This window comes from Choloepus didactylus, chromosome 1, assembly GCF_015220235.1.
Source record: "Choloepus didactylus isolate mChoDid1 chromosome 1, mChoDid1.pri, whole genome shotgun sequence".
Taxonomy (NCBI): Eukaryota; Metazoa; Chordata; class Mammalia; order Pilosa; family Megalonychidae; genus Choloepus; species Choloepus didactylus.
In genome coordinates, this window is record NC_051307.1 from 76,824,364 (window position 1) to 76,849,518 (window position 25,155).

General features: G+C 36.7%; 1 protein-coding gene and 1 long non-coding RNA gene across 8 annotated transcripts in view; one reads left to right on the plus strand and one right to left on the minus strand.

Annotated features, from left to right (window-relative positions):
- Positions 1-743: 743 nt before the first annotated feature.
- LOC119533153 lies at positions 744-10,709 on the minus strand. The gene is made up of 4 exons (XR_005216599.1): positions 10,468-10,709; positions 5,230-5,277; positions 4,828-4,905; positions 744-1,789 (listed from the first exon to the last, which is right to left on the minus strand). It is a non-coding gene; the product is annotated as an uncharacterized LOC119533153 (long non-coding RNA).
- The window catches only part of CD96 (CD96 molecule), a 111,068-nt gene continuing 94,403 nt past the window's right edge, over positions 8,491-25,155 (plus strand). For 5 of the 7 annotated variants that reach the window (XM_037835208.1, XM_037835213.1, XM_037835223.1 and 2 more), the window contains exons 1-2: positions 8,491-8,663; positions 10,549-10,905. In XM_037835208.1, coding sequence (XP_037691136.1) covers positions 8,603-8,663; positions 10,549-10,905 — 418 coding nt within the window. In that variant the 5' untranslated portion in view covers positions 8,491-8,602. The remainder of the gene's footprint in view (positions 8,664-10,548; positions 10,906-25,155) is intronic. The other 2 variants (XM_037835241.1, XM_037835235.1) reach the window with 1 other exon arrangement.

The window sequence follows — 25,155 nt, forward strand, 5'->3', positions numbered from 1 at the left end:
TAATACTTTCAGTGGTTACTCCTCTCCTTAATGCTGAAATGACATCATTGTGAAATGAGCATGCTATATTGTTCCCATTGATGGGAAGAGGTATTACTCAAGAGAGTTTCACCAAATAAACATCCATATGGTATCTATCATGTGCCTGGTACCATTCTAGGAGATGGGAGTACACTAAAGAGTAGGGAGACAATCTTAACATGCTTTTCCCCCTCCCCCCTCACAAAAAAAAGCACAGCCTGAGATTAGAGCCTGCTTGCAGTTTGCTTTAGGATATACTTCCCTGGAACAAGAGTGGGGAACTGAAAAGAGTGAAGCAGGAAAAGAGGAGAAGCGAATCCATGGATGCATTGTGGGCAACTGAGTCTAGCTCCCTTTGGGCACCTCCAAAGAATGCAGAGAATGCACCTTAGATCATCTGACTGAATGTCAGATGAGGAGAGACTTACCTACCAGCTCCTGTCCCTCATCAGTTAAGGGCTGTCCCATGAGTAGTAACTGGTCTGCATTTCCAGGGTTGTGCACACACTGGAATGGATGAGTGGGTTGAGGCCTCCCACACTACTGGTACAGAGAAGCTCTGATCAGAAAGCAAGAGGGATTCAGGTACCCAGTACATGTCAGCAGCTGGTTGCCCCCTCAACAGCTGGAGGGGAAAGCTGGGTTGAGAGGATGTTTGGTGAGGCATAAGAGATGACAAATACACAAGGTCTCTGCCCTCACAGAGCTTACGTTTTAATGGAAAGTGACAATATACCAACAAGAAAATAAGCAGACTAACTTCTCATGTAAGTTAGCAGTTGATGTGACATAAAGTAGCTGATGAGATGGACACAGTAGGACATTGTCACGGGGTCAGGAAAGGCCTCTCTGAGGAGGTGACATTTGAACAACCCCGAATAAAAAGAATGCAGTCACGATGCAAGACTGTGGATGTTTTCCAAGCAGAAACACAGATAATGGTTAATGCCCTGAGGTGGACTGAACACGGAGAATTTGAGGAACAGAAAGGAAGGAAGTGGGCAGGACCATTTTGAGTGGGAGTGTGGGGCCAGTTCCTCTGGGCCTCATATGTGATGCTGAGCAGTCGGGATCCTCTCGAGCATGTGCATCCTAGAGATGTATGAAAGAGGGGCCTTGGACATTTACAGAGCTGGCATTCACTTTTGCACCTCAGGGTCTCTGCTACATTGTTCTTTGAAATTTTATTTCACCAAAGCACACACTGGAATTACGTGTGCTGTGAGGCTGGTGTGAATCTCTTTGATGAGTGAGCCCATTTGACAGCCCAGCACCCACATTTCAGCCTGGTTTTGTTTTCTTTCATTCATCATCACGTAAACTGTAGCACTTGTTATACGATTAATCTTTGTTTCCTTGTAGAGAAAACAATTGTTGAAGGCAAAGCCAGATGATTCATAGTCCAATATTTATCCAAAAATATCACTGTGACTTTAGGTTCATCATTTCTCTCCAGTGGGCACCAGATTTCTTAATTCTAAAATAAGGGGTTTGATTCTCTTGAAATTTTATGGTTCTATAACTAGGTTAGAGTGTAAAACTGCTACAGATACTCTAATTTCTAGTCGATTCGAATGTTCTCAGAGAAACAAGGCATATGATTTTGTTTTAAAAAATAAAAGCCTTGAGGCTCTTTGGCTGGCTTAAGGGCTCTACAGAGAACAGTGTTTCATGTTGTTCATTTGTTTTCATGATCATCATGGCGTTCCCAGTTAGGTGCTGGGACAGCAGCTTCCCCAATGCACACAATCAGTGCGTAGAACAGAGGCTAAAAAGAGAAAGAAAATTGGAATTGTAAATAGGAGACCTGTAGTGCCTTCCCTGAGCAAAACCAAAGAAAAAACTAAATAATGAATGTCTAAATAACTATGAAAATATAGTAAAATTGATGCAGACTTATATAACACCCAGTAAAGCTAATTTAATACCTTCAATTAAAAAATAATGTGTTTGGTTTCACCCAGAGTTCATCCAGACTTCCTCAAGGAAAATTAAATTTAAGAGCAAGCAAGCAACTAAACAAATACACAAAAACTTCTCAAAACTATATACGAATATACAAAAATCACTCACTCTTTTTTCCTCTGTGTCTTACAGGTTCAATTTAGTAGCACTCAATCTAAGGTCAGGGGAATACCATGGAAAATTTTTTTTTTAAGGTGTGATTTCTAGAGTGTCTCTTACTAGTCAAGATGTTGGAGGCAATTTGCATTTTAATTTGAAGAATGGTTGGTTTCAACTGTTAAATCTGTTACCAAGCTCAATGAATAACTTAGTAGTGTAAAGTGAGACTTCTCATAACCAGTAGTACAGGATTATTTGTCACAAGCTCTTTCATCTCTGACAAGACTCAGTCTCATCACCTCCAAAATGTCTCTGCTAGATGATCAATACAATTCCTTCCAACGCCAATATTCCATGGTTCTTATCAGGAAATACCCTTGTGTGCACGAATGCCCATGCCTGTTTTTGACTCTTCCACAAAACAGACAGATCTTTAAAAAGTTAGAGATTTTTTTTTTTTTAAATTCTGAGTAGGGAACTACACTTTCATATGTAGCTATCCTCTATATCCTCATGGTCCATCCCAGGGACTGAGGTTCAGAACAATGTCTCAAGTCTCTGTAAGAGCCTCCATCACTAAATAAAATAATATTCACTACACAGTTTTCATTGAGCCAGAAACATGAAGCAATATGTTTTAAAAAGATATTTAGCAACAAGGGTTAACTTTCTGTTTTACTCCACCAATTTGCCCATCTCATAGCTCCCACACCAGGAAAGGAATTTGGTTTAGCTCTGTATCTTGGGAAGTATTATTAATCAGAGTTTCCTATTCCCTGACAACATTATTTAATCAAGAGCATACTGAACTACAGAGTTTTTACTGAAAGTAGCAAATATGAAAGTGGTGACATGTAGTTGTATAATGGAAATTGCACACACAGTGTCTCTTGCTCTCAACTCAGAGCTGCATTTTAAAGGAAATTATTGAATAAAAAGGGGAAATTATTGGCAAAAAGGTTGTGCAGTTCTTGGTTGACTTTACCTAGCCTGTTATAGTCACCAAGTATAGAAACAGTATCTCTATATGAATTGATAGTTGTAAAACTACAATACAGTTAAAAATATTTTTTATCAGTCCACAATCCACAAAAGGCCCACAGTATGTGAATTTTTGCACCATCCCATCTTGCTTTTTTGTTTGTTTGTTTTTGTTTTTATTCTAAAAATCAATTGTAGCACTTCTCAATTTTTCAAGGTGTTCTTTTTTTCCCTGTTGGATATGAAGGGTCAGTTTAAATAAATTTCTATGCTTTGAAACCAAGTAGAAGATTGAATTTAAAATATATCTTCTTATTCTGACCATGTCCACTTAACCCTTAAAAATATGGTTTCTTAAATGTGTTTCTTTAAAAATAATCACTATTATTGAGTCATTGTTGAAGTCAATCTTGGCTTCCCAAGGCTTTGCAAAATCGTATCTCCTTCTCTCCTTCCTTCTCTCTCTCCTCAGTCTCTTTGTTTCAGCTTGCCATTGAAATGGAGTATTCAAAAATTACTTACTACAATTATCAATTGCATTTTACAATTCTACTTCTGAAAATAAAACATTTGGTAGACATTTTGTATTTTTCTTACTTGAAAATAATGGTATGCACACCCCTACAATAAAACATCTGCAATTATTTTAAAAGGAAGAAGTAGATCCTTTTTATAATAGCATGTTTTTGTTTCTCAGCTCCTAAAACAAACTCTACAATAGGTTGGCTTAACAGGAATTCATCGGCTTATGGTTTTGAGGCTAGAAGAAGTCCAAAATTGAGGTGTCAGCAATGCAAATCTTTCTCCCTCCCAAAGCCAGTGGTGTTCTGGGGATGACTGCCAGTGATCCTGGTGATCCTTGGCTTTTCTGTCACTTGGCCATGTCCTCTCCTTTCTCTTCTGGGTTGCAACAGTTTCTGGCTTCTTGAAGCTTTCTCTCTGTGGCCTTTTCTATTAAGGTCTCCAATAACAGGATTAAGACTCATCCTGACTCAGTTGGCCACAACATAACTAAAAATAACATCTTTAAAAAGTCCTGTTTGCAATGGGTTTGCACCCATAGCAATAGGTTTAAGATTAAGAACATATTTTTTTCTGGGGTATATAACTCAGTCTACTGCAGTATATGTCTACAAAATATAATGATGCCAAATAAAAATACAGATTGCAAATGAGTATGCATAGTACAAAGCAGTTTTTGTTCATATATACATATTTATGTAAAATTATGGGAAGATATAAAACAAAGTATAAATACTGGTTGTCCTTGAGTGATTAGGATTCCAGCTCATATTTATTTACTTTGTCATACTTTTAAAACTTTTCTTGCAATGAGCAGATAAGGGCTTTGTAATTGGAAAAATATATAAAACTAAAATCAGTCTTTCATGGATGGAATTGAGCGTAGCAGAAATGGTAGTGATAAAACAGATTACTATGCTAAAATCTGAAGAAATTCTTTCCCTTTCATTAGATAGTAATTTTTAACACGTATTATTTGAGTGAAAACCAAAATGAAGAGCTCTACTCTCACAAAGGCAGGGCCTCTGTTCTGTAACCTGCTACCGGATCCTTCACTTTCAGTCCTAATCCCCGTTCCTAATGAAGCATCTTTGATGGACCCTTTGGCAATGGCTCCCTGGTTAGGGTGACTTCCAGTAAGAATCTAATTCTGTTGCAGTCTTTCCTCTTTCCTAATTTTGAGGCCTAAAATTTCAGAGGCGATTTTGATCCCACATCCGCTTAGACAAGAAACCTCACCCGCGTTTTCTTGGAATGTTCTTGCTCCCATTACACTTTGCTACAGCCACCACCGAGCAGGCTCTCCTCCCAAGGTACCTAGAGAATTAGAAAACTCTTTAACAGGTCTTCTGCCCTCCTTTTCTTTCATTCAACATACATATTTCCACCTCATTCTTCTAAAATTTTCTTTAAATGTGTCACTTTTCTGTCAAGAAAACCTATAATAACTCTCTCTGACATGAAGAAAAAGATGTACACTCAGCCTACATTTCAAAATCCTCCATATTTTCTAAGCTCACCTCTAAGACAGCCTTATCTGCCACAAGTCCTCCCACAAAGCCTCTGCTCACCAGAAAACAGCTGGTTTGCAGTCCCCCAAATCTAACTTGAACTCCCCCACTTCCAAGTGTTGGCTCTCACCGTCTCCTCTGCGTAGAATGACTTCTGTTGTCTCCACGGGTCAAACTTCTGTAATGTAAGAACAAGCTCAGATTCCACACTTCAGATGTCCCTGGCCTACTCCATCCCTCTTCTAAAACCCTTTGCTAACTCCTCAGCAGGTTCTGTGCTTTATGAATGTGGATGATTTCTCCCTTGCTAAGTGTTAAGCACCTTTAGAGAAAGGGCCTTTGCTTTATCTTTCGTATTTTAAAATCACTTAGAACTCTGCCTTTTTAGGAATCGCTAAAGAGTCAGCCCTCACTAAAAATTTTTTTATTAATTGAAACATTAGTGTCATGTTTTCTAAGCATAATGGGAGAGAAATATGTGCAGAAGTATGACTGCATTTTTATTTTTTAAATGTTAGTGGTTAAAGAATAAAATCCAAGACAAAACGGTAATATTTGAGTTAACCACTATGAAAACCACAAAAGTTAAGGTTACCTTTTGCTCAACTTCCAATTTCTGAAAATGTCCTTTTCTCATTGAAGGTAAGTGTTTAGAAGGAGCATTTGAAAAGTTTGCCCAAAACACACAATCATGGTTTGCCTCTAGGAAAAATAATGCGTGCTGCGTCTTCCCTTTGTAAATAATTGAATTTGCCTCTGAAGTTCAAGAAGTTCAAGATTTCTTTTTGTGTGTGAATCCGACTGCTTCTGTTTTCTCTTTATATGCGGCAGACTATAATCTAAGGCAGCAGAAAAGCTGTGCAATTGGGATTTGGTGAGCAGGGAGGATAATAAAAGAGATTGACATGACTTTCATAGAACAGTTATTTTTAAGTATAGAGAATGCCTATCCCCATGCTGAAAGAGCCTTTAGAAAATATTACCGGGATTGGAAAGTGACAGGGGCAGCTCCCATCACCTGGGATCCCAGTGCTGCTCTGTAGGGCATTGCTGCCACCTGCTGCATGCAAATGGCCATGGAGGGGCTGCCACCTGGCCATGAGGCTGCAGGACTTGGGTATGTTCAATTCATATTCTGTGGGTATCTGAAATTTTTCTTCTCTAAAGGAAAACCAGTCAAATCTGATGACTCCAGCCTTGGAGGTTTCTAGGCATAAGAGACCCTTCCACATGCTGCTTCCATCAACCAGGACTTGAACAACAGCTGGAGAGGGCAGCTTTGCCCAGCAGCCACAATGGAGAGCTTGGGTAATCCAACCTCAATGGTAGGCAAGGATTCTATTAAAAGGGAGTCTTTAGTTCTGGAAAAGAAATGGAAATTTCCCTTTTCTGAATTTAAGAATTTTTTTTTTTTTTTTTTTTTTTAAGAGTTTCTTCACTTTAAAGCAACAAGAGACAGGAAAATTCTAAATATCTGGGTGGGCGGCTTGCAGGGAAGTTGTCATTCTTGTCATTCTTAGGGAAATCAATAAACTTAGATTTTGATTGGTTTCTATTTTAGGTAAATTCCCCTAAACATGACAAATGGAGTGAGGTAACTGAATCCCTTCTCCAGGCTTGAAATATGTCCCAACATAATAGGGACACGAACCTGCGGGTCAGGAACTTCCTGCTGCACCTCCCAGCCTGTTTTGCCACTATGCTCCATCTCTTTGATTTACTAAACTTTTCCAAGACAGAGGAGAAGAGATGTAGGTGCTGAGAGCGGTGATGTCTCTTCCTGCCTTTCATTCAAGGAATTAACTGACTTTTAGCTCTGCTGACCTCCCTGAAAACATCACAGTCAGCATCACCAGCCCCAACACCACCAATGATCTGAAACTTAAGGGGCTAAGTTTCATGAATCTGTATTTCTTCTCCTTTTCTTATAAGGACACCAGTTCATATTGGATTAAGAGCCCAACCTATTCCAGTATTACCTCATCTTAACTAATTCCATCTGCAATGATCCTATTTCCAAATAAGGTCACATTCTGAGTTATCGGGAGTTAAGACTACAACCTATCTTCTGGGGAGGCACAATACAGCCCCTAGTATGTTATTAATTGAGTAGTAATAAATAAGTGTGACAGTCATCATGGTATTTGCCATTAAAGGATAGGTTGTATGCTGAACAGCCAGAAAGACAGTTCTCCCAGCTGAATTCTAATCTCCTAAATGGCAAAGACTATGCCTTATGGATTAGCATCATCCATATGCCCCACAGTTCCTAGCACAGGAGGGATCAGTATATACATGATGACAACCTGGCCAAAATTATCTCTGCCTGACCTCACAAGTTACCACCTCAGGAACATTTTCCTTCATGCTAGCTGGGTGGCACCTATATTGTAGTAGTGAGATTAGGATCACAGGATTATAGAATATTTCACCAATCATTCATATGGTTATATATAGACACATATATTTATTCATTTTTTTATTATTTGTCCTTTAAACTTATACTATGGTTCTTAGCCTAATGTCCTTTATCTTAATATTAGAAGATGAGTAGCGGCCTATTTTATCCCAAGTTGGAAAACCAATACATTTGAATCTGGCCAAGAATGGTCATCAGGAAATTCCATGAATAATCAGAGGTTTTTACCCAGGAGCCACTTCCTACAGCCCAGCCCAGCCTCTAAATGTGTGTAACTGGGTGGGAGGGGCCTGGAAGCTGGCTGAAGTGGGAGATTCTCTGTCTTTGCATACTGGTTGTTGCTGCCTCGCTCTATATGATTTTTTTTGACCAAGGCACAGACAAACTCTTCTGTAGTCAGCAAAAGACACCACCAGCCAAGAGGGTGGAAATTTTCCTTATTTGACCTCCAGTCTAAACCAGATGAACCTCCCTCTCACTTCTCCACTCCCAGGAAATATGGATTTCCCTGCAAGAGGGAAGAAAATGAAATTGAATTTGATAACTGATGTCACTCTCTGGTACTTGCAGAGTTTATTAAAATTAAATGTGTTACTTCTTTGTTCTTACATGCTGGAACAATCCTAGAAAGAAAGCATATTTTAAAACTGGAAAGAAAAACTATTATGAAGGGCACCAAGCTCACGTTTGTTAAATGACTTTGTGTTCTTGAAAAGAAATATATAAAAAGCACATGTGTGAACTGCTACGCATGATTTCCTTTGTTTATATTTTAGAAGCAGCTTGACTGACAGAGCTGCAGAACAAGAGAAATTTTGGATACTGAAAAGCCTTTTAAAGCAGGTGATGTACAAGATTTCATAGAGCACATTGTTCTGTTGAAGGTTATACTTAGCTCTGAACCACATTACTTTCCTGTCTACGTTTCATTTCCTGGGGTCGTGCCAAGTGATAAATAGATCCAGGCATGTGGTCGATTTTGGGGGTTTTAACATGACTTGAGTCACTGGAGTGTGCTTAGTTAGAGGCAACAATTGACTTTGTAAGCATTATGGAAATGCTGGTGTGAGGTCTTCAGGAGACTATGGAGAAAAAATGGACATACTGTGCTATCTACTCCATCATCCAGATACATTTCATCAGGGGTAAGCCTTCCGGTTGTCCTTTCTTTTCAAATCGGCGGCTTTAGCGGCAAAATGGGGCCTCTGTTCATTTAAAATGCCTTGTGACTGCTGCTGAAATTGATCACCAACGGGCAGATCATTAGGAAGGTTTTCAGTTATATATTTAAGTGGCAGCTAACGGGATATTCTGGTCTAGAAATGATTACTAACGAGCACTATAAGCAAGCAGGCAATGGGTGGTTTGCACCACTGCTGTGAGGCATTTTTTACCCATTTCCTTCGTAAGATGATCTCTCTTGTAACTGGGAAATTGTGCTTCCTGGAAATGAAATGCTGCCCAAAGGGCAGTCAGAGCAACTCTAGAATACTACACAAAAAAGTCAAAACCATCAAGGCTCAGAGATTCTTGCTCAACTTTTTTTCTCTTGCAAATAGCCTTTTTCTTTTCGATATCACAAGCGTTTCTCCTCCAAATACTAAATTCTTTGGGAGTTGAGCATATGTTGAATTTTAATGAGGTATGTGTAGCTATGGACCTGGGAAACAAAGTGGAGTCCTTCCAACAGTGCCTTAAGGAAAGATTAGTTCTGCATTCCATAGCATATGGGTATTAAAGTCAGCCTGAGTGTCTTAACAATTAACTGTGCTTTTCTGATATAGAACGAAAGATTTTAAGGAGAATTTTTAAATCAAAGGAGACTTTGGTATATAATACTGTAAACTGGACCAGAAATATATTATCAGGCAAAGGATAACTCATACAGAGCTACATTAAATGGTGCTAACCTCTGCCTACACAAACTTTGGCATCCATAAAAGTATAATAATTCCCATTTGCCAAGTACTTTTGAGGGCCTTGTTTCTTCTCAGTTGCTTGTCTTTTTATCTTTTCCTTTGGAAGCTCCAGTGGTACCTGTTACAATAATATATCATTTCTGTAACAGTATTCCATGTTAATTCCAAAACTGACATCTATACCATTGAAGTCATACATGTCATAGACTCAACGTTTAACATATTTTAAGTGCCCTGCTCCATTTGTTCAGAGAGCTGATGGGAGAGCTTCTTTTTATATCTATGATTTCAGAGTGTTGATTATAGATAGTAATGATTAAAATGGTTTATCTTTAGTGAAACCTAAGGTATTTTCTCCCCTCCTGTCATAAGATCTAACTACAAGAGATGAAGAGCCTTTTGATTCTCCTATATTGAACATCAAATTTCTTATTCTAGTCAACCAAACTGAATTGGGGAGGCAGGTTGGAGATTATGGAAAAGCATACACAGGCTCTGGGCAACCAAATTCATGCTCCTTTACTGGAAGTATGACTCTGAGCAAGTAACTTAATCTCTATGCCTCAGTTTCCTTGGTAAAGAGGACTAATAACATCACCCTAATGATGTTTGAAGAGGATTAAACCAGATAATATATGGAAAAGCCTCTTATGAAAGCATTTTAAAAACCTTCTATACACATATAAGTTATTTAGTGTTATTAGAGAGCACCAGTTGTATAATGTGCAGCTACTGAAGAAAGAAAGAAAAAGAAAAGCCAATTATAAATGTAAGACTAGTTGTCATAATAAGTTTGCTGGTGGGCTTTAATTTTTTAAAATGTTTAATTTTATTCTCAAGTAGTCAGAAACCCGCATTCTTTTTTAGCCAGACCAACAGACAGAAATAGATATCCAGAAATCAATAATTTCCTCTAGTTTCCTAAGTGCCTCCTCATTTGCACTGAGTCTCATGCATCTCTATTTGATCATGCACGGGTTTCTTCTACACAAAGAAAACCAAGCTTAAACCTCCTTGGTTGTGCCCTCACCTTACAGAAGTGACCAGGGTTTTTAATTGAGTTGCTCCATATGAATCATGTAAGCTGATGGCTGGCATCCTTCCTTTTCAGGACTGTGGGAAGAAACATTCAGTGCAGGAGAAGATATTTATGCTCTTCCTGGCTCTGATGTCAACCTGACCTGCCAAACACAGAAGAAAGGCTTCTTGGTGCAGATGCAATGGTCCAAGATTTCTGACACCACAGACCTAATTGCCCTTTATCACCCCCAATATGGCTTCTACTGTGCCAATGGGAATCCCTGTGAGTCACTTGCAGCATTTGCAGAAGCTCCTGGGAATGTGTCAAAATGGACTTTGCATTTAAGGAATATGTCTTCCTCACTCAGTGGAAAGTACAAGTGTAGCTTTACTCTGTATCCAGAGGGCATTTGGACTAAAATCTACAACCTTCTCATTCAGCCAAATGGTAAGCCTAACTGGTAGAGGGAAAGAACCACACTCTTTCATTCAACTCTTATCCATTCAACAAATGTGCATTATGAGGCAACCATGTGTTAGCCATGGTGCTAAATAGGCAAAGGTAGAGCAGAAAAATGTATTGTTTTATTTGTGGACTTGATCAAACAAGTCCACAAATAAAGGTAAAATTGCAGCAGTGATAAGTGCTAATATTAAAAGCCATAGCAGACCTCTGAAAGAGCATGTAAAAGAGGCCGGGAAATTGCCCCTGAGGAAATAACACTTGAACTGAGGTCTGAAGAATGAATAGATCTTAACGCGATTTAGAAGTGGAAGGATTGTGAGTGATCCAGTATGTGCTAGGAAGTACTTTGTCATATTTGAAGAAATGGGAAAATGCCAGTAGGACTGCAGCACAGAGAATAAGGCATGAGGCTGGAAATGCGGTAAGGACCAGATCGTGCTGAACCTTGTCAGTCATGTTCAAGGTTTTTAATTTTTATCCTAAGAGCCATGGGAAGACATTAAAATATTTTCAATGAAAGGATGGCATAACATTTATAGCAAGACTGTATTTGTGTTATAAACAGGCCATGCTGGCTGCAGTATGAGAATGGAGTGAAAATGGATGAAAAGGAAGAGGTTGAGATGAGTTAGGAGACTACCTCAGTAGCCCAAGGAAAGTAGTGGTTTGGGTAGACATAGAAAGACATTGAAAGATATAATGCTTTGGGGACAAAGTAGACATGGTTGGTAAAAGACTAGGTATAGAGTGAGGGTAGCATGAGAGGGAAAATTTGAAGATGCATCTGAGGGTCTGACACACCTTCCTGGGGGGGACTGCCATTTACAGAAATGGAGGCAAAGGAAATGGACCAGGTTTGTGGGGGAATTAATGAATGTGGCTTTGGATATGTTGAAGGTGTGAAGGAGGCTGCTGGACATGTACATTTGCACCACACATGCTTTAGAGGCCTTCATTTGGAGGCAGGAATCCTAGGTTTAATGTATAGCTCCTTTTTAGCCATGTCACCTGGGGTCTGTCACAGGAATTCTCTGAGACCATCTAGAAAATGGCAATGGTTATACCTACCCTAAATTACTTGGTCCTAAATTAAATTATTTCCCTTTCTACTAATGGGAAAGAATGAAATGAAAGCCAACAAATGGAAAATGCACTGGAAATGGAAAGCTTTTAACTCGGGGCAAAATGGACTGATTCAATATAAGGGGGAAAAAGCAAAAACAAAAATTATCTCATGAAGTCTATGCTAAAGGAGGCAGGGAGCTGCTGAGGACAAGCCACAGGTATGGATTTATTACCTCCTCTCTATCTTATCTCTTACCTGCTCCCAGACCATGATATCAGAACAGTTCACCTAAACACCAGGATCCCCTCCACCACTATCTTATAGTGCTCTGTTCTAACTGCAGTTTTTAAGGACAGAATACAAGGACTTGAGTTCAACTGAGGGTGAGGTAGATGGGGTTGGAATGAAGAAAAACAAGGAAACCTGTAGAGAACAATATTTAGCTACACATACTTCAGAGTCAGATAGCCTGGATTTGAATGTTGGCCCTGCCACTTACTAGGTATATGATCTTTGGCAAGTTATTTCAAGTTTCCACTCTTTTTTTCCTTAAATAATAAATATGGATAATAACAGAACCTTCTTCATAGGTGTGATTATTTTCATGATTAAATGAGATGATCAGTGTAAATCATTTATCATAGTTCCTGCAAAAGGATAAGTGTTCAGTAAATGTTAGCTTTCACCAACAGTAGTAATAACAATCAGTGAACTCTATTTCTCAGTTCTTATTAAAAATGAGCCCTCCTGCTTCCCTTCTTATATCAGTCTAATTTGGAACCTAACAGAACTTTTGCCATGTACAAGAGCACACGTGCACACTAACCTTGGCTTTAGAAATGGAATTTATACTTTCTACCCAAACCAGTAACCCATACTATTACATATCTGAGGATCTAATGCTTTTCCCATTGAGCACTAACAACATAGATTGATGTACCTATAGGAAATAAGATATGCCATGGCTCAAAACGAAGACAGTGATGGAGAAGAGGCATTATGTTATCCAGAAAGGAAAGTGGGGTTACCTTTCGGGGAAAGTGCATTTCCTAAAATAAAGGTCAAGCCAAGTGAGCAAAGCTCACACCTATTAAAAACTGTAAATCATTAGAGAGACAGAAGCTATATCTACATTCTTTGTGGCTGGAAAATTCCCAGTCATTTGCTTGTAACCTTGTTCTTGTCAACTAGATCAGATGAAAAGCAATGGGTCTGGTGTTGTGTATTTGAGTACAATGGGAGCAAAATAGAAAAGAGGAAAAATGAGGGAGGCAGATCCTTCTCAAAGAGTGACCAAAATGTCAGCCTGGTAGAAGACAAATGAGTAGATGCTTAACTCAGAGGAGGCAGTTGTCATCTCAGAGCCCTATCAAGTCACCACTCAATGACACATCTTCTTTTCCCCTTTATTCTTTTGATCTCTTCCGTCTTCTCCTCCCCTTAGTGCCATTTTCTTCTTACTCCCTTGTGCTACTTTCAAATTTACAAGTTAGTTGCATATGCAAAGCACCCCTGAAGTGCAAACACTTATGAAATATGTAAAAATTGTAAATTAAGTGGTGCATAAGAATGTAAATATGAAATTACTAAGTCACCAGAGGTGATTAGATTAATCAACTGTTCCTGGTTACTTTCTGTTGTCATCTGAGTCATTTCCCTACCTTCTCTGTGCTCCAGTGTCCCAACGTTCCTGTCCCAACATTCCCTGAGGACCTAGTTGAGAAGTAATTCTGTTCTCTTTTCACAATATTTTGTCCCTCTGTGTCCTAGTGCTCTGAGACTCTGCATACAGGTGGAACATGTTAAAGAGTTTAGCATTTGCTTCTTTTTCATTTTCACTCAACAAGGTTTCCTCCGAGGTTAGGGGCTTTTGAGTTATTCTGAGAATGCAGTTTTCTGAGTAAAGCCTTAAGTTATTGTAATCCCCAAAATTTCATTACTTTGAATATTACTTGATCCCACAATGCTTCAGACTGTAAGATTTTGAAGCATTTTAAAATTTGAAATTATTAGGATCAACTATAAGAGTAAAACATGCCATTAATTTCCTGAATTACAACAAAAAGTGTTAGGTGGTTGTTAACATTATTACTAAAGGTAGTAGTGTAAGTGATAGGAGGAGGAGGAGGAAAACTAGTGGTAATAGAAGTAATAGTATTAGTAGTAATATAATTTTCATAATGTAATCTTGATAAGGTTCACTTAAGTACTATTACTCTGTCTAGAGGAATAGTTTGTTCTTGAATCTCAGTGCTGGTTTTTCTTGAATTCTTGCATTTATTCTTTAGTCAACAAAAAAACATTTTAAGTGCTTATAGTGCAAGGCATGAAGGATATAGTGGTGCACAATACAGACATGACTTTACCCTCATGAATCATGAAGTAGGAGGAGACAGACATTAATCATATAAATGTCACACGGAACAGTGAGAGGTGGTCTGCAGTAAAGAATCAGACAGTGTTATGAGAGCTTACAATAAGAAGATCAGGAAAGGCTTCCTGGGAAAGTTGTGCTTACACAGGAGTTAAACAGGTGAAAGTAGTGAAGACAAACAGGATGTGCAAAGGCTCTGTGGTAAGGGGGAGTGATGTCAACTGTGGGTTTTTTCTTTTTTTTCAAAGATACTGCTGCTGGAGCAGAGTGAGGAAGAGGCAGTTGAAGATAAGGCTGGAGAGACTGATTAGTCAAAGCTATGTAGAACAATTTAAGGTTTTGTCTTTATCCCACAAGCAATGAAAACTGATGGAAAGATGGTTGTTTTGTTTGATTTCTTTGTTTTGCATTTCAAAAAGATCTTTGTGTGTGTGTGACTGAAGTATAGAGAATGAATTAAAGGAGGGCAGAGAAAAGAGGTAAATCAGTTGGAAGATGATGACAGAAATCTGGGTAAGCTATGCTGGTAACATTGCATAAAATGGCAGTGAGGTAGATGAAGAGGAATGTCCAGATTGGAAACATGTTTAGGAGATTCACTCTATAGGACTTAGTGGTGAATTGCATATGTGGAATGAAAAAGCAGTGGCAGGGATGATGCTTTGGTTTCTGGCTTGTGGAACAGAAAAAAAATGGGGGAAATACTCATTGTTTTAGAGGACACCAGGAGATAACCAGATTTGTAAGGATTTTTAAAAATTTGATTTTTTTAAAGTTTGATTTTGTACATGTTGAGTTAGGGGTGAAATTGAGGCATATAGGAGATGTTAAGTATGCAGCTGTATATACAATTCCTTATTGCAGGAGAGAGTTTTAAGCTGAAGATACAAACTGGTGAAACATCTGAGTAAGGATGTCAATTGAAGTTCTGGAAATGAAAGAAATCATTATGTAGAGAAAACTGAGCGAGAAGAGCAGAGTGGAATTTCAACAGAGTCATGGTGGCTGGATGGAGAAGGGTGAATCTTCAAGAACAGAGAAGAATAATTAAAGAGGCAGGAGTAAAACTGGGAGAGAACTGGGTGACAGAAACCTAGGAAGATAAAATTGTGTAAAAGGAGTGACCTTCGGTTCTGATGTTTATGTGAGTTCAAAATGATTATTGGATTGCACTGATGAACCCAGAAGTCATTGGTCACCTTAGCAAGAGCTGTTGTGGTGTCATTGTGGATTTGGAAGTCAAAGTGGAAGGAGAGGAGAAGAGAGTAGGAGGAAAGAAATTGGAAACAGTAAGTGTTGACAAATCTTCCATGAAATTTGTCAGTCGCAGCAGAAAGGATATGAGCGCTCGTATTTTGTTGATGTTGTTGTGGTTATGGTGCTGATTTTAATTAATGCAAAACACTTAGCTATTCTTAAAAGCCAATGGTCAGGATCCAGTTGAAAGAGACCAGTTAAATATAACATGGAGAATTTTGGAGAGGAGGATTGCAATACAGATATTAAAGTCTTCAATGGATAATGGAGGATGATTGGGAGATTAGAGCAAGTGTTAGCAAATTTTTTCTCTAAAAGTCTGGATGGTAAATATTTTAATCTTTGCAATCCAGACAGTCCCTGTCACAACTACCAAAATCTGCCATTGTAGCATGAAAGTTACAAGCAATATTTCAATGAATTGGCCTGGCTGTGTTCAAATAGAACATCATTTACAAAAGCAGGCGGTAAGCCAGATTTGGCCCACAGGCCTTAGTTTGACATTTTTTGGTTTAGGGGATAATAGCAGTGAATTGGGAAGAGAGGAATTATTTAGTTTTTCCCCAAGTGTGTAATGTATAGCTGACAGTATTTGAGATAATTTTAGAGGATTCATGGAAAAAATAACTTAAAATTTTTAGTTAGGAAAAATTTCAAACATATACAAATTATATAGAATAGTATAATGAACACTATGTACTGATCACACAACTTCAACAATTATGAACTCATGGTTGGTTTTGTTTCATTTACTTACTGCCTCCTCTCAGATTACCTCAAAGAAAATCCAAGATATTCTATTCATTTTAATACATGTTTTTAAAAATATGTATTAAATCATATGAAAAACGCAGCTAAAATAACACTATCAGACCTAAAAAATTGCAATATGTCCTTAATATCATCAAATATCCAGTCAGTCCTTGATTGTCTCATCATTTTTCTGTTTACTTTTCTTTGTTTAAATTAGTATCCAAATAAAGTCCCCACATTGTGATTATTTCATGTGTTTTTTAATATGAAAGTTGTATCTTACATCGCTTGTTTTTCCTTTGCAATGTATTTATTGAGTAAATTAGATAATTTGTCTTATAGAAATAACCACATCCTGGATCTTGCTCTTGCATATTTCTATGTTCTTCTTTCACTTGTTAGTTAGATACAAAGACTTAATCAGATCAAGGTTTTTGTTTTTGCCTTTTTTTGTTTTGTGGCAAGAGTGCTTCATAGATTATATTGTATAGTTATGTCAGGAAAAACATGCTATCTGGTTGTCTCTTTGTGTGATATTAGCAGCCTCTGCTAAGCATTGCCTAGATCTATTCTATTCATTATGGAATGCAAAATTGTGATATTCTTATTCCTATCATTCATATGTTTATTAGGTGGAGTATTCCAAAAAAGAGAAACTTTCCCTCACCAAACAATTATTTATCAGATATATGGTTTATATAGAAAAGGCAGACTAAATAGATGATTCTTTCCTTCTGTTTACCAGTTTTAAAAATGAGTTGGTATTACTGATACCAATGTAAGTGTACAATATTTTATTCACAAGAGGCTCATGGCTGTAAAATTGCTGTGTAAAGTAATAATAGAGAGGGCTTATGTGTAAATAGTGATCTTCTTATTTGAAATAACAGTAACTCATCCACAGCATGGAAACACTATTGACATTCTGCTGTGTACAGTAGTAGTAATTTATAGAGTGTTGCCCCAGAGCCACTTCTCAAAGTGCACCCACAGGCTGAATCTGAGCTTTATCATGCTGCATGTTCAAAAAAAAAAAAAAAAAAAAAAAATTAGGATGAGTAAAGGGCACTTTCCCCTAAATTTCAATGTATGGCACTTCTACTAAGCTTAAAAGGGCAAGAATGCAATCTATGATTATTTTACAGTGACCTACCTTCCTTCATCCACCACTCATCTTTTTTTCCTTGAATGGATTCTGAAAGACATCAGTCTGGCAAGGGTATTATTTGTGCATTGAGGGTAGCAATTACAGTATAGAACCACCTAAAATACTAGTCTGCATTTTGCTTTATTTTTTTTTAAGAAAGTTATACCAGACAGTCTTCTGGCATAAAGAAGGTGAAGACCTATTGTTTCAATGATCAAGAACATTTTTTTTGTTTAGAGACAGGAGCATGGTCAAGTATGCTTTCAGGGTTTTCTGTTTTTAGGAGATCCTGCTTAATTTTTGGCCAACTTTCAGAAGAGTAAGAATCAGTGCAGTTTGTAAGTGTTCTAAGTTTACAAAGAAATGCTTTGTTCCTTCTTTTGCACATGTTTGTGTTACTGAAGGCTAAATCCTCAAAAGAAAACCTAGCAAGGGAACTCAATTCCTTAAAGTAAATTGCTGGTGTTACAAATAATTCATATTCCATACATTGGAAACAAAGCAACTATTGGTAATGGGTAAATAGTGTATATCCAGGGCAGATGAACTGAACTTGGTAGAGAAAAGAGTTTCCTTGGATCATAGTTGCTTATGAATGTGGGTTTCAAAACAAAGCCTTAACTTAGAATTTCATTATGGTTTGGAATCATCTGTGTCTTAATGTTTAAAAATCTATTTAAGACCTCCTAATAAAGAAGAAATGTATGTTTGTTTTTGGCTTTTGTAAATATTTACATTGATCTATGGCTTAAACAATAACAATAACAAAAAAAACTTTGTTTCTATGACAGTATTTGTTAATCTAGCCAATAGAATTATTTGCAGAAAAATGATGCATGTAATAAGAACTGTTCTCCCCCAAAACTTTAGTTACCTGACTTATTCTAAGAGTAATTGTAAAAACTGAAATTCAGTGATTAAAAAGAAAGAATTCTATTTAAAAAAAAAAAATGAGTTGGTTTCCTAGCTTCCTTAGAAGGTGAACAATGAGTATTTTCTGTTGTTTCATGCACTCAGATGAATTTAAATATATTTGATGAGTTTCAACTCACTACAGTTATATCCTTACTGATGGTCCAAATATTTTGTATATAAGATATTAACCTATTGTGATATAAGTTTCAAATATTTTCACAGTTTATCAATTATCCTTACTTTATTATGGTGTTTTTTTTTTTACAATGAAGCATAATCTTATTTATCATTCTTTTTCTTTATTAGTCCTGATTTTCTTGTCATAGGTAGGAAGAGTTTTCCCCATTCCCAGATTATATAGAATTCACTCATGTTTTTTCTAACCCATGCATTGCTTCTTTTATTAGCATTTAAATTTTGATGTAAGGTTTGTGGTACCAAAAAAAGTATCTAAATTTATATTTTTATATATCTCTAAAGCTATTTTCTACATTTTCTAGTTTTTTCTTTTTTGTGGTTTAGTTTGGATATTTTCTGTTGACCTGTCTTCCAACTCACAAATCCTGTCTTTTATGGTGTCCAGTAAGTTGTTAACTCCATCAGAATAATTCTTAATATCTGATATCATATTTTTAAATTAGTTTTATAGATTTTAATTCTGAGTCCATGTTTTTGTCTATTGTCTCCATCTCTTTTTATCTGTTTTCCTGACCATATTAAAATGAGCTACTTTAAAGTCCTTGTTGAATAACTCCCATTTAGGATCATTCATGTGTCTGTGTGTATTGTCTGTTTTTCCTCTTGTTTTTAGCAACTTGCTTCAAAATAGCTCCTCAAATCACCTTTGTATTATTATTGTCAAATATATATATTAAGCCAAACAGTACTCTTTTACAATTAATGCTTTAAATAATTTCATGGTCTTTAAAAAAAATTATGAGAAGAAAAAATACATGTGGTCTTTTATATTTACCCACATATTTACCATTTTGTGTTCTCTTCATTCCACCTATGGATTGGAGATACTGGAAGACTTATTTTAATTTTGAATTCATGTAGCAACAAATTCTGCTAGCAATAAATTCTTTCAGTTTTGTTCATTTTTATTTTTGAAGGATAGTTTTACTGGATATAGAACTCTTGGAGGACAACTATTTTTTCTTTCAGCATTTTGAGTATGTCTTCTGACCTCCATTGTTTCTGATGAGAAATGATCCATTAATTGTAATGGGTTCTTCTTCTCTTGCTGATTTCAATTGCTGCTCTCAGGATAGTCTCTTTGTCTTTGGCTTTCAGCAGTTAGACAATTATGTGTCTCAGTTGAATGTTTCTCTGAGCTTTGTTGAGATTCTTAGATGTGTTAGAATAGTTTGGGAGAAAGCTTTTTCAATCCAAATCTATAATCTTTCATTACCGTTTCTTCAAATATTTTTTCTGTCCCCAATCTCTCTCTCCTCTCCCTCTGTCTCCCATCACATATACGTAGGTATACTTGACATTATCCTACAAGGCTCTGAGGTTCTGCTTATTTTCTTTCAAATCATTTTCTACTTGTTCTTCAGATTGGATAATTTATACTGATCATATTCAAATACACTTATTCTTTCTTCCACCCTCTCAAATTTGCTATTAAGCACTTTTAGTGTAATTTTCATTTTCATTATATAATTTTCAACTCTAGTATGATTATTTGGTTCATTATGTAGTTTTCTGTTTCTCCATTGAGATTCCCTATTTGTTGAATTGTCAAAATATTTTACTCTAATTTTCTAAACTTAATTGTAACTGCTTCGAAATTTTTGTCTGTTAAATTGAGCATCCGGTTCCACTCAGAATCAGTTTCAATTAACTGTGTTTTTTCTAAATATGGGTTAGACTTTCCTATTACTTTTATATATCATAATTTTTGTTGAAAACTGGAAATTTTGAATAACGTAATATGACAATTCTAGATTCTCTTTTATTTTTCTGAATGTTTTTGCTTTTAATTTTAGTAACTTTTGGTACTTAAATTATGAAATCTGTCTTTGCGGTATGCAGCCATTGATGTTTCTGTTCAGTTTTTTTTTTTTTTTTTTTTTTTTTTTTCCTGGCTCTTACTTCTTAGTTTGGCTTCCTGAGAACATCCCTGCATTAGAAAATCCCCTTTATTTGTCCACCAATGATTTTAGCAAAGGCTGTGCTCAAATACCTCAAGCCACTTAGATGTCCATCCCTGACGCATAGATGTGTGTGTGAGTTGGGGATTGCTTTCAAAGTTGCAGTAACTTCTTCAGTCTCCTTTGGTTTTTACTTTTTGCTAGGCTCTTAGCTCACCCCACTCATTATGTGTAGTCTCCTAGTAAGCCATGGATGTATAGAGAACTTATCTCAGTCATTCTCTGGCTCTATCATTTCCAACTCCATGTTAAATGTCTATCTAATGTGCTGCTCATCCAAACTGGGACCACAGACTCAAGCTAATGCAGCTTCAGTTTTTCCCTATGTGCTTCCTACTGAATTTTCCCTTTTTAGCTGACAAAGAGAGGTGTTTTCACGCCCAGACCTAATTCAAGCCTGACCCTCTGGCAGAAAAGCTGCTAGTTTTTGCAGCCAGCTCTGTGCTGGTAAAACTACATTTCTCACTAACAAGCTGGGAAAGGTGATGGGAAGAGCCCTAGGCAAGATGGCTAAAGACACCTGCTATTCTTACTGAAGCTCTAGTGGTTTTTCAAGAAATGCTTCTCAATTTGATGTCTGCCTTTGGTCAATTTGCAGAGCCCTAAAATGGTAGTTTTTAACAATTTAGCCCAGTTTTGTAGCTGATTTTTTATTTACACTGACCTCTTCATTGTACCTGTAGCCAGAAGTCCCTCACTCTCCTCTGCCCCTCACATATAATACTATGTTGTATCTTTATTTTAAACCATATAGTCATTGCATAGTCTATTCTTTCCTTATAATAATTATTTATTTTTAGTGCTGTACATTTAGGACTAACGACTAACTTTTATGTAAATGCCATCCCAGTCATTTTGTTTTCCTGAAGCACATTCTATTGCAGAATCCTCAGGAAGTGCTCATGGGAACAATATTCCCTGAGTTCTTGCATAGCCCTATCAGTTTTTCTGTAGTTTTTATATTGGAAAGTTAATTCTGCTGGATGTAAAATGTTTGACCCACATTTGTTTTTCCCTGAGTACACTGAATATGGTGCTCCTTTATTTTCTGGCATAAATGTTGTAGTCAGAAAGTTAGTAGTCTGATTTTCTTTCTGTATAACTTACTTTGTTCAATACTTTTATAAGAATTTGCCTAATGGTATCTATTCTGGATCTGTTTTCTACTTTGCTGTATAATCTGTCAATGTGTTTTCAAGTCATTTTCTTAAGAAATTTTTCTGAGATGTAGTTTTTAGTAGTTATTCTGTTTCTTTTTTTTCCTTTTTCTTTAATGCAATTTTACTGAGATATATTCACATACCATATAAACCATCCAAAGCATACAATCAGTGGCTCATAGTATCACCACATAGTTGTGCATACATCACCATAATCAATTTTAGAACATTTTCATTAGTCCAGAAAAGAAATAAAAAGAAAAAAGAAAATCCAAATCTTCCCATATCCCCCATATCCCCCCCCCCAACCCTGTTATTGTCCCATAGTATTGGTGCAGTACCTTTGTTACTGTTGATGAAAGAATACTAAGATATTGCTGTTAACTATATTCCATAGTTTGCAAAAGGTACATTTTTTCACATATACTCTTTTGTTATTAACTCTTTGTAACAGTATCAGACATTTGTTCTGGTTCATGAAAGAACTTTTTTTTTTATATTTTTACATTTAATCATAGTGATTGATTTTTTTGCTGGAAGTTTTCCCTCCTTCAGTTCTTTGAAGTTGATTGATCCTACAGCAATCACTCCCTTTTCATTACCTTTAGATTCATTAAATTCATAGTTACTCTTCTCCTCTGGGAGAATTTTCTGTGAGACAATAAGGATTGATTTATGACATATTTTTTTTCCAAATATATTATAAGAATTCTCTTTTGCGTGGGCACTGTTAGATGTAATGAGGGCAGTCTTGTTCACAGAAAGCTTTTCCATATTTATTATCTTCAAAAACTTGCTCCCAAATCTGTACTATCTAATGCTCACTAATTTCCTTTTGATAACTGAGAACTTTCATGTTTATTTTATTCATAAAAATTTTCTTCACAATAAGTTCTCTCTTCTCTAATATTAAGGAGCCATAACTCACATTCATTAAACTCATCATCCTTCTTTCTTGAAGATTTATAGAGAGGGACGAATGGTATGAGACCCAGGGAAGTAGGCTCTGCAGAGTCACATTTACAGGATAGTTTTCTTGAAGGAAAAATGTCAATGCCTGGATTACAAGGTGTTCTTGGATGTTTATCTTGCTCTGAAGCCAACATGTTGGTGTTGGTGAACAAAATTTGCCACAAATGTTTGTTTCATTTTCCTGGCTCTTCTCTAAGAGATCATCAAGTTGGCGGTCTTCTGTGAGAGAGCGAAGGGCACCATATTTTCCTCCTGGCTCCATCGCAAACAAAAAGAATGTCCCTGGACAAGTCAGTGACCCTTTCAGGCCCAACTTCTTTAAAGCTTTCAAATGAATTGGAGGTAGATAACCTTGGAAATCCTTCAGAAACCATCACTCTGGGATTTCTCTTCCGGGAGGTGCACCCTCTACTCCCGCTGGGATGCAAAATCTCAGTTATTCTGTTTCATTGTTTCCCTTTTCGTCTTCAGTGCCTCCTATTCTATGTATTTTTATTCCTTTTATTAACACTTTCTTTGAGTGTCCTTTGTTCATTTCTTTTGTTTTAAAACTTCCCTTCACTCTATTTATTATGTCTTTTAACATGTTAGCTTTCGTGATTATTTGCTCTGGTTTTTGTTCTAGTTTGGTCTTCATTTCTGAAATAATTGCTTTTATTACTATTTCTAACCCTTGCCTTAGTTCTGTCACCTATGTTTTGTAAACTTTCCTTTCTCTGTTTGCCTCATTTATCAGTTTAATTTTTTTTACAGCTTATATCATATTATTTCTTTATGCTCTTTTTGAAATATTAGGCTACAGTTTTCAATGATCATTTTAGTCATTTCTTTCTAGTGTGTTGTCATTGTAGGAATATTATTTTGCTATTATCTGGTTTCTTTATATGTAATTCTGTCTCATTCCTTTTCTATCTTCAAATGCCCATGTATAAGTTAAATGCATCTTTTTTTTTTTTTTTTAATCACGGAAGGATGGGTCAGGATAAATTCTCTAGCATCTTCAATATCTCCAGGGTGCCCTCATCTGTTATTTTCATGATAAATAGTATGCATTTATAATTTCAAGATCTACTTCCTTTGCTCCTATTCCTCACTTGTATCTGAATTGTCTCTTTACTTTCTCTTATTGGAGCTTTCCTGTTCAGTTCGGATTCTACTCCCAGGAGTTTCCCTCACTGTGGGATCTGACCTGAAAAGCCTTGTCTCCTCCAGCACTGACAGACTTTTTCTTGTTTCTCTTGAACGCACTTGCACTGGTGATTTGGTGCCTGCAACACCCCAACACCCCCCCCCCCCCACGCCCCATTTCTTCTTCCATTCTCAGATACGCCTACCTGGCTTTCCAGTGATTACCTGCTGCCTTTGGTATTCTCTAGTTCTAAGAGCCATAAGAAGCACAGCTGATTTTCTTGTTTCTTTCTGTAGAGCTGCTGATAACACAATGGTCTAGTGGTTTTCACTGCCTGTTAATGAGCATATTTTGTTATTTAGTTTTCTTGTAGACATTGTCTATGTGTTTTTAGTTTTGCTACTCTAGTTACTCTGTCTGTTTTTATGAGGAGTTTCAGGGATATTCAAAAAGCTATGCCACTTCTACTGCCAACTTCTCAGACTCTGGATGAACTTTGCAAAAATTTAATACTTATGGGTTTGGGTAATGTACATTAGAATATAATTAGCATACCAAGTGAATTTCATGTACTTCACAGATATTAGTGCTTAGATCAGTTTCTGTTTTGAATCAATTTATTTATGAAAAGCAGCTTAAATAATAACAAGAATAAAGTTAAATAGTTGTAATGGTAGTAAGCAAAATGGCAAAAACCGTGATCTGGTATGCAAACAGCTCCATTTAGAAGTACTGCTATAACTAAATATGGTCTTCAACCATAAATGACAGTTTTCTTTTTTAAAATATGGAGTTGGAATAATAGTTTGGAAGCAGCATTGGAGTTGAGCAAGTAAGGCATCAATCCCGCCTCCTGGTTTTGAGGAATTAAAGGGCAAGGAAATGAACAACTACTATTAGAGAATGATGCAAGAAAGAGGACCTCGAATGGTAAGCCCTGGTGTCAATTAAGAAAAGGAGGAGGAAGAAGTCATCAGAGAAGAGGATAGCTGACACAGATGGCAGATTGAATATAATAAAAATCTCAAGGCTAGATGTATTTCTAAACTGAGAGATAGTCCCGTTTTTAAAAAGTGTACTCTTGACAGCACTGAGAATGTTCATACTCCTTAATCCATTAATATCTTTATGCATTTTTTATTGTGAGCTTTAACACATATACATAACAGTGATAACTTTCAAAATACGATTTAACAGGTAGAGAGCAAATTTCAAAAAATGTTGTGGGTCACAGTTCCACAACTTCAGCTATTTCCATCACTGTAAAATACATCATACATACAGAAAAGTGTTAACTTTT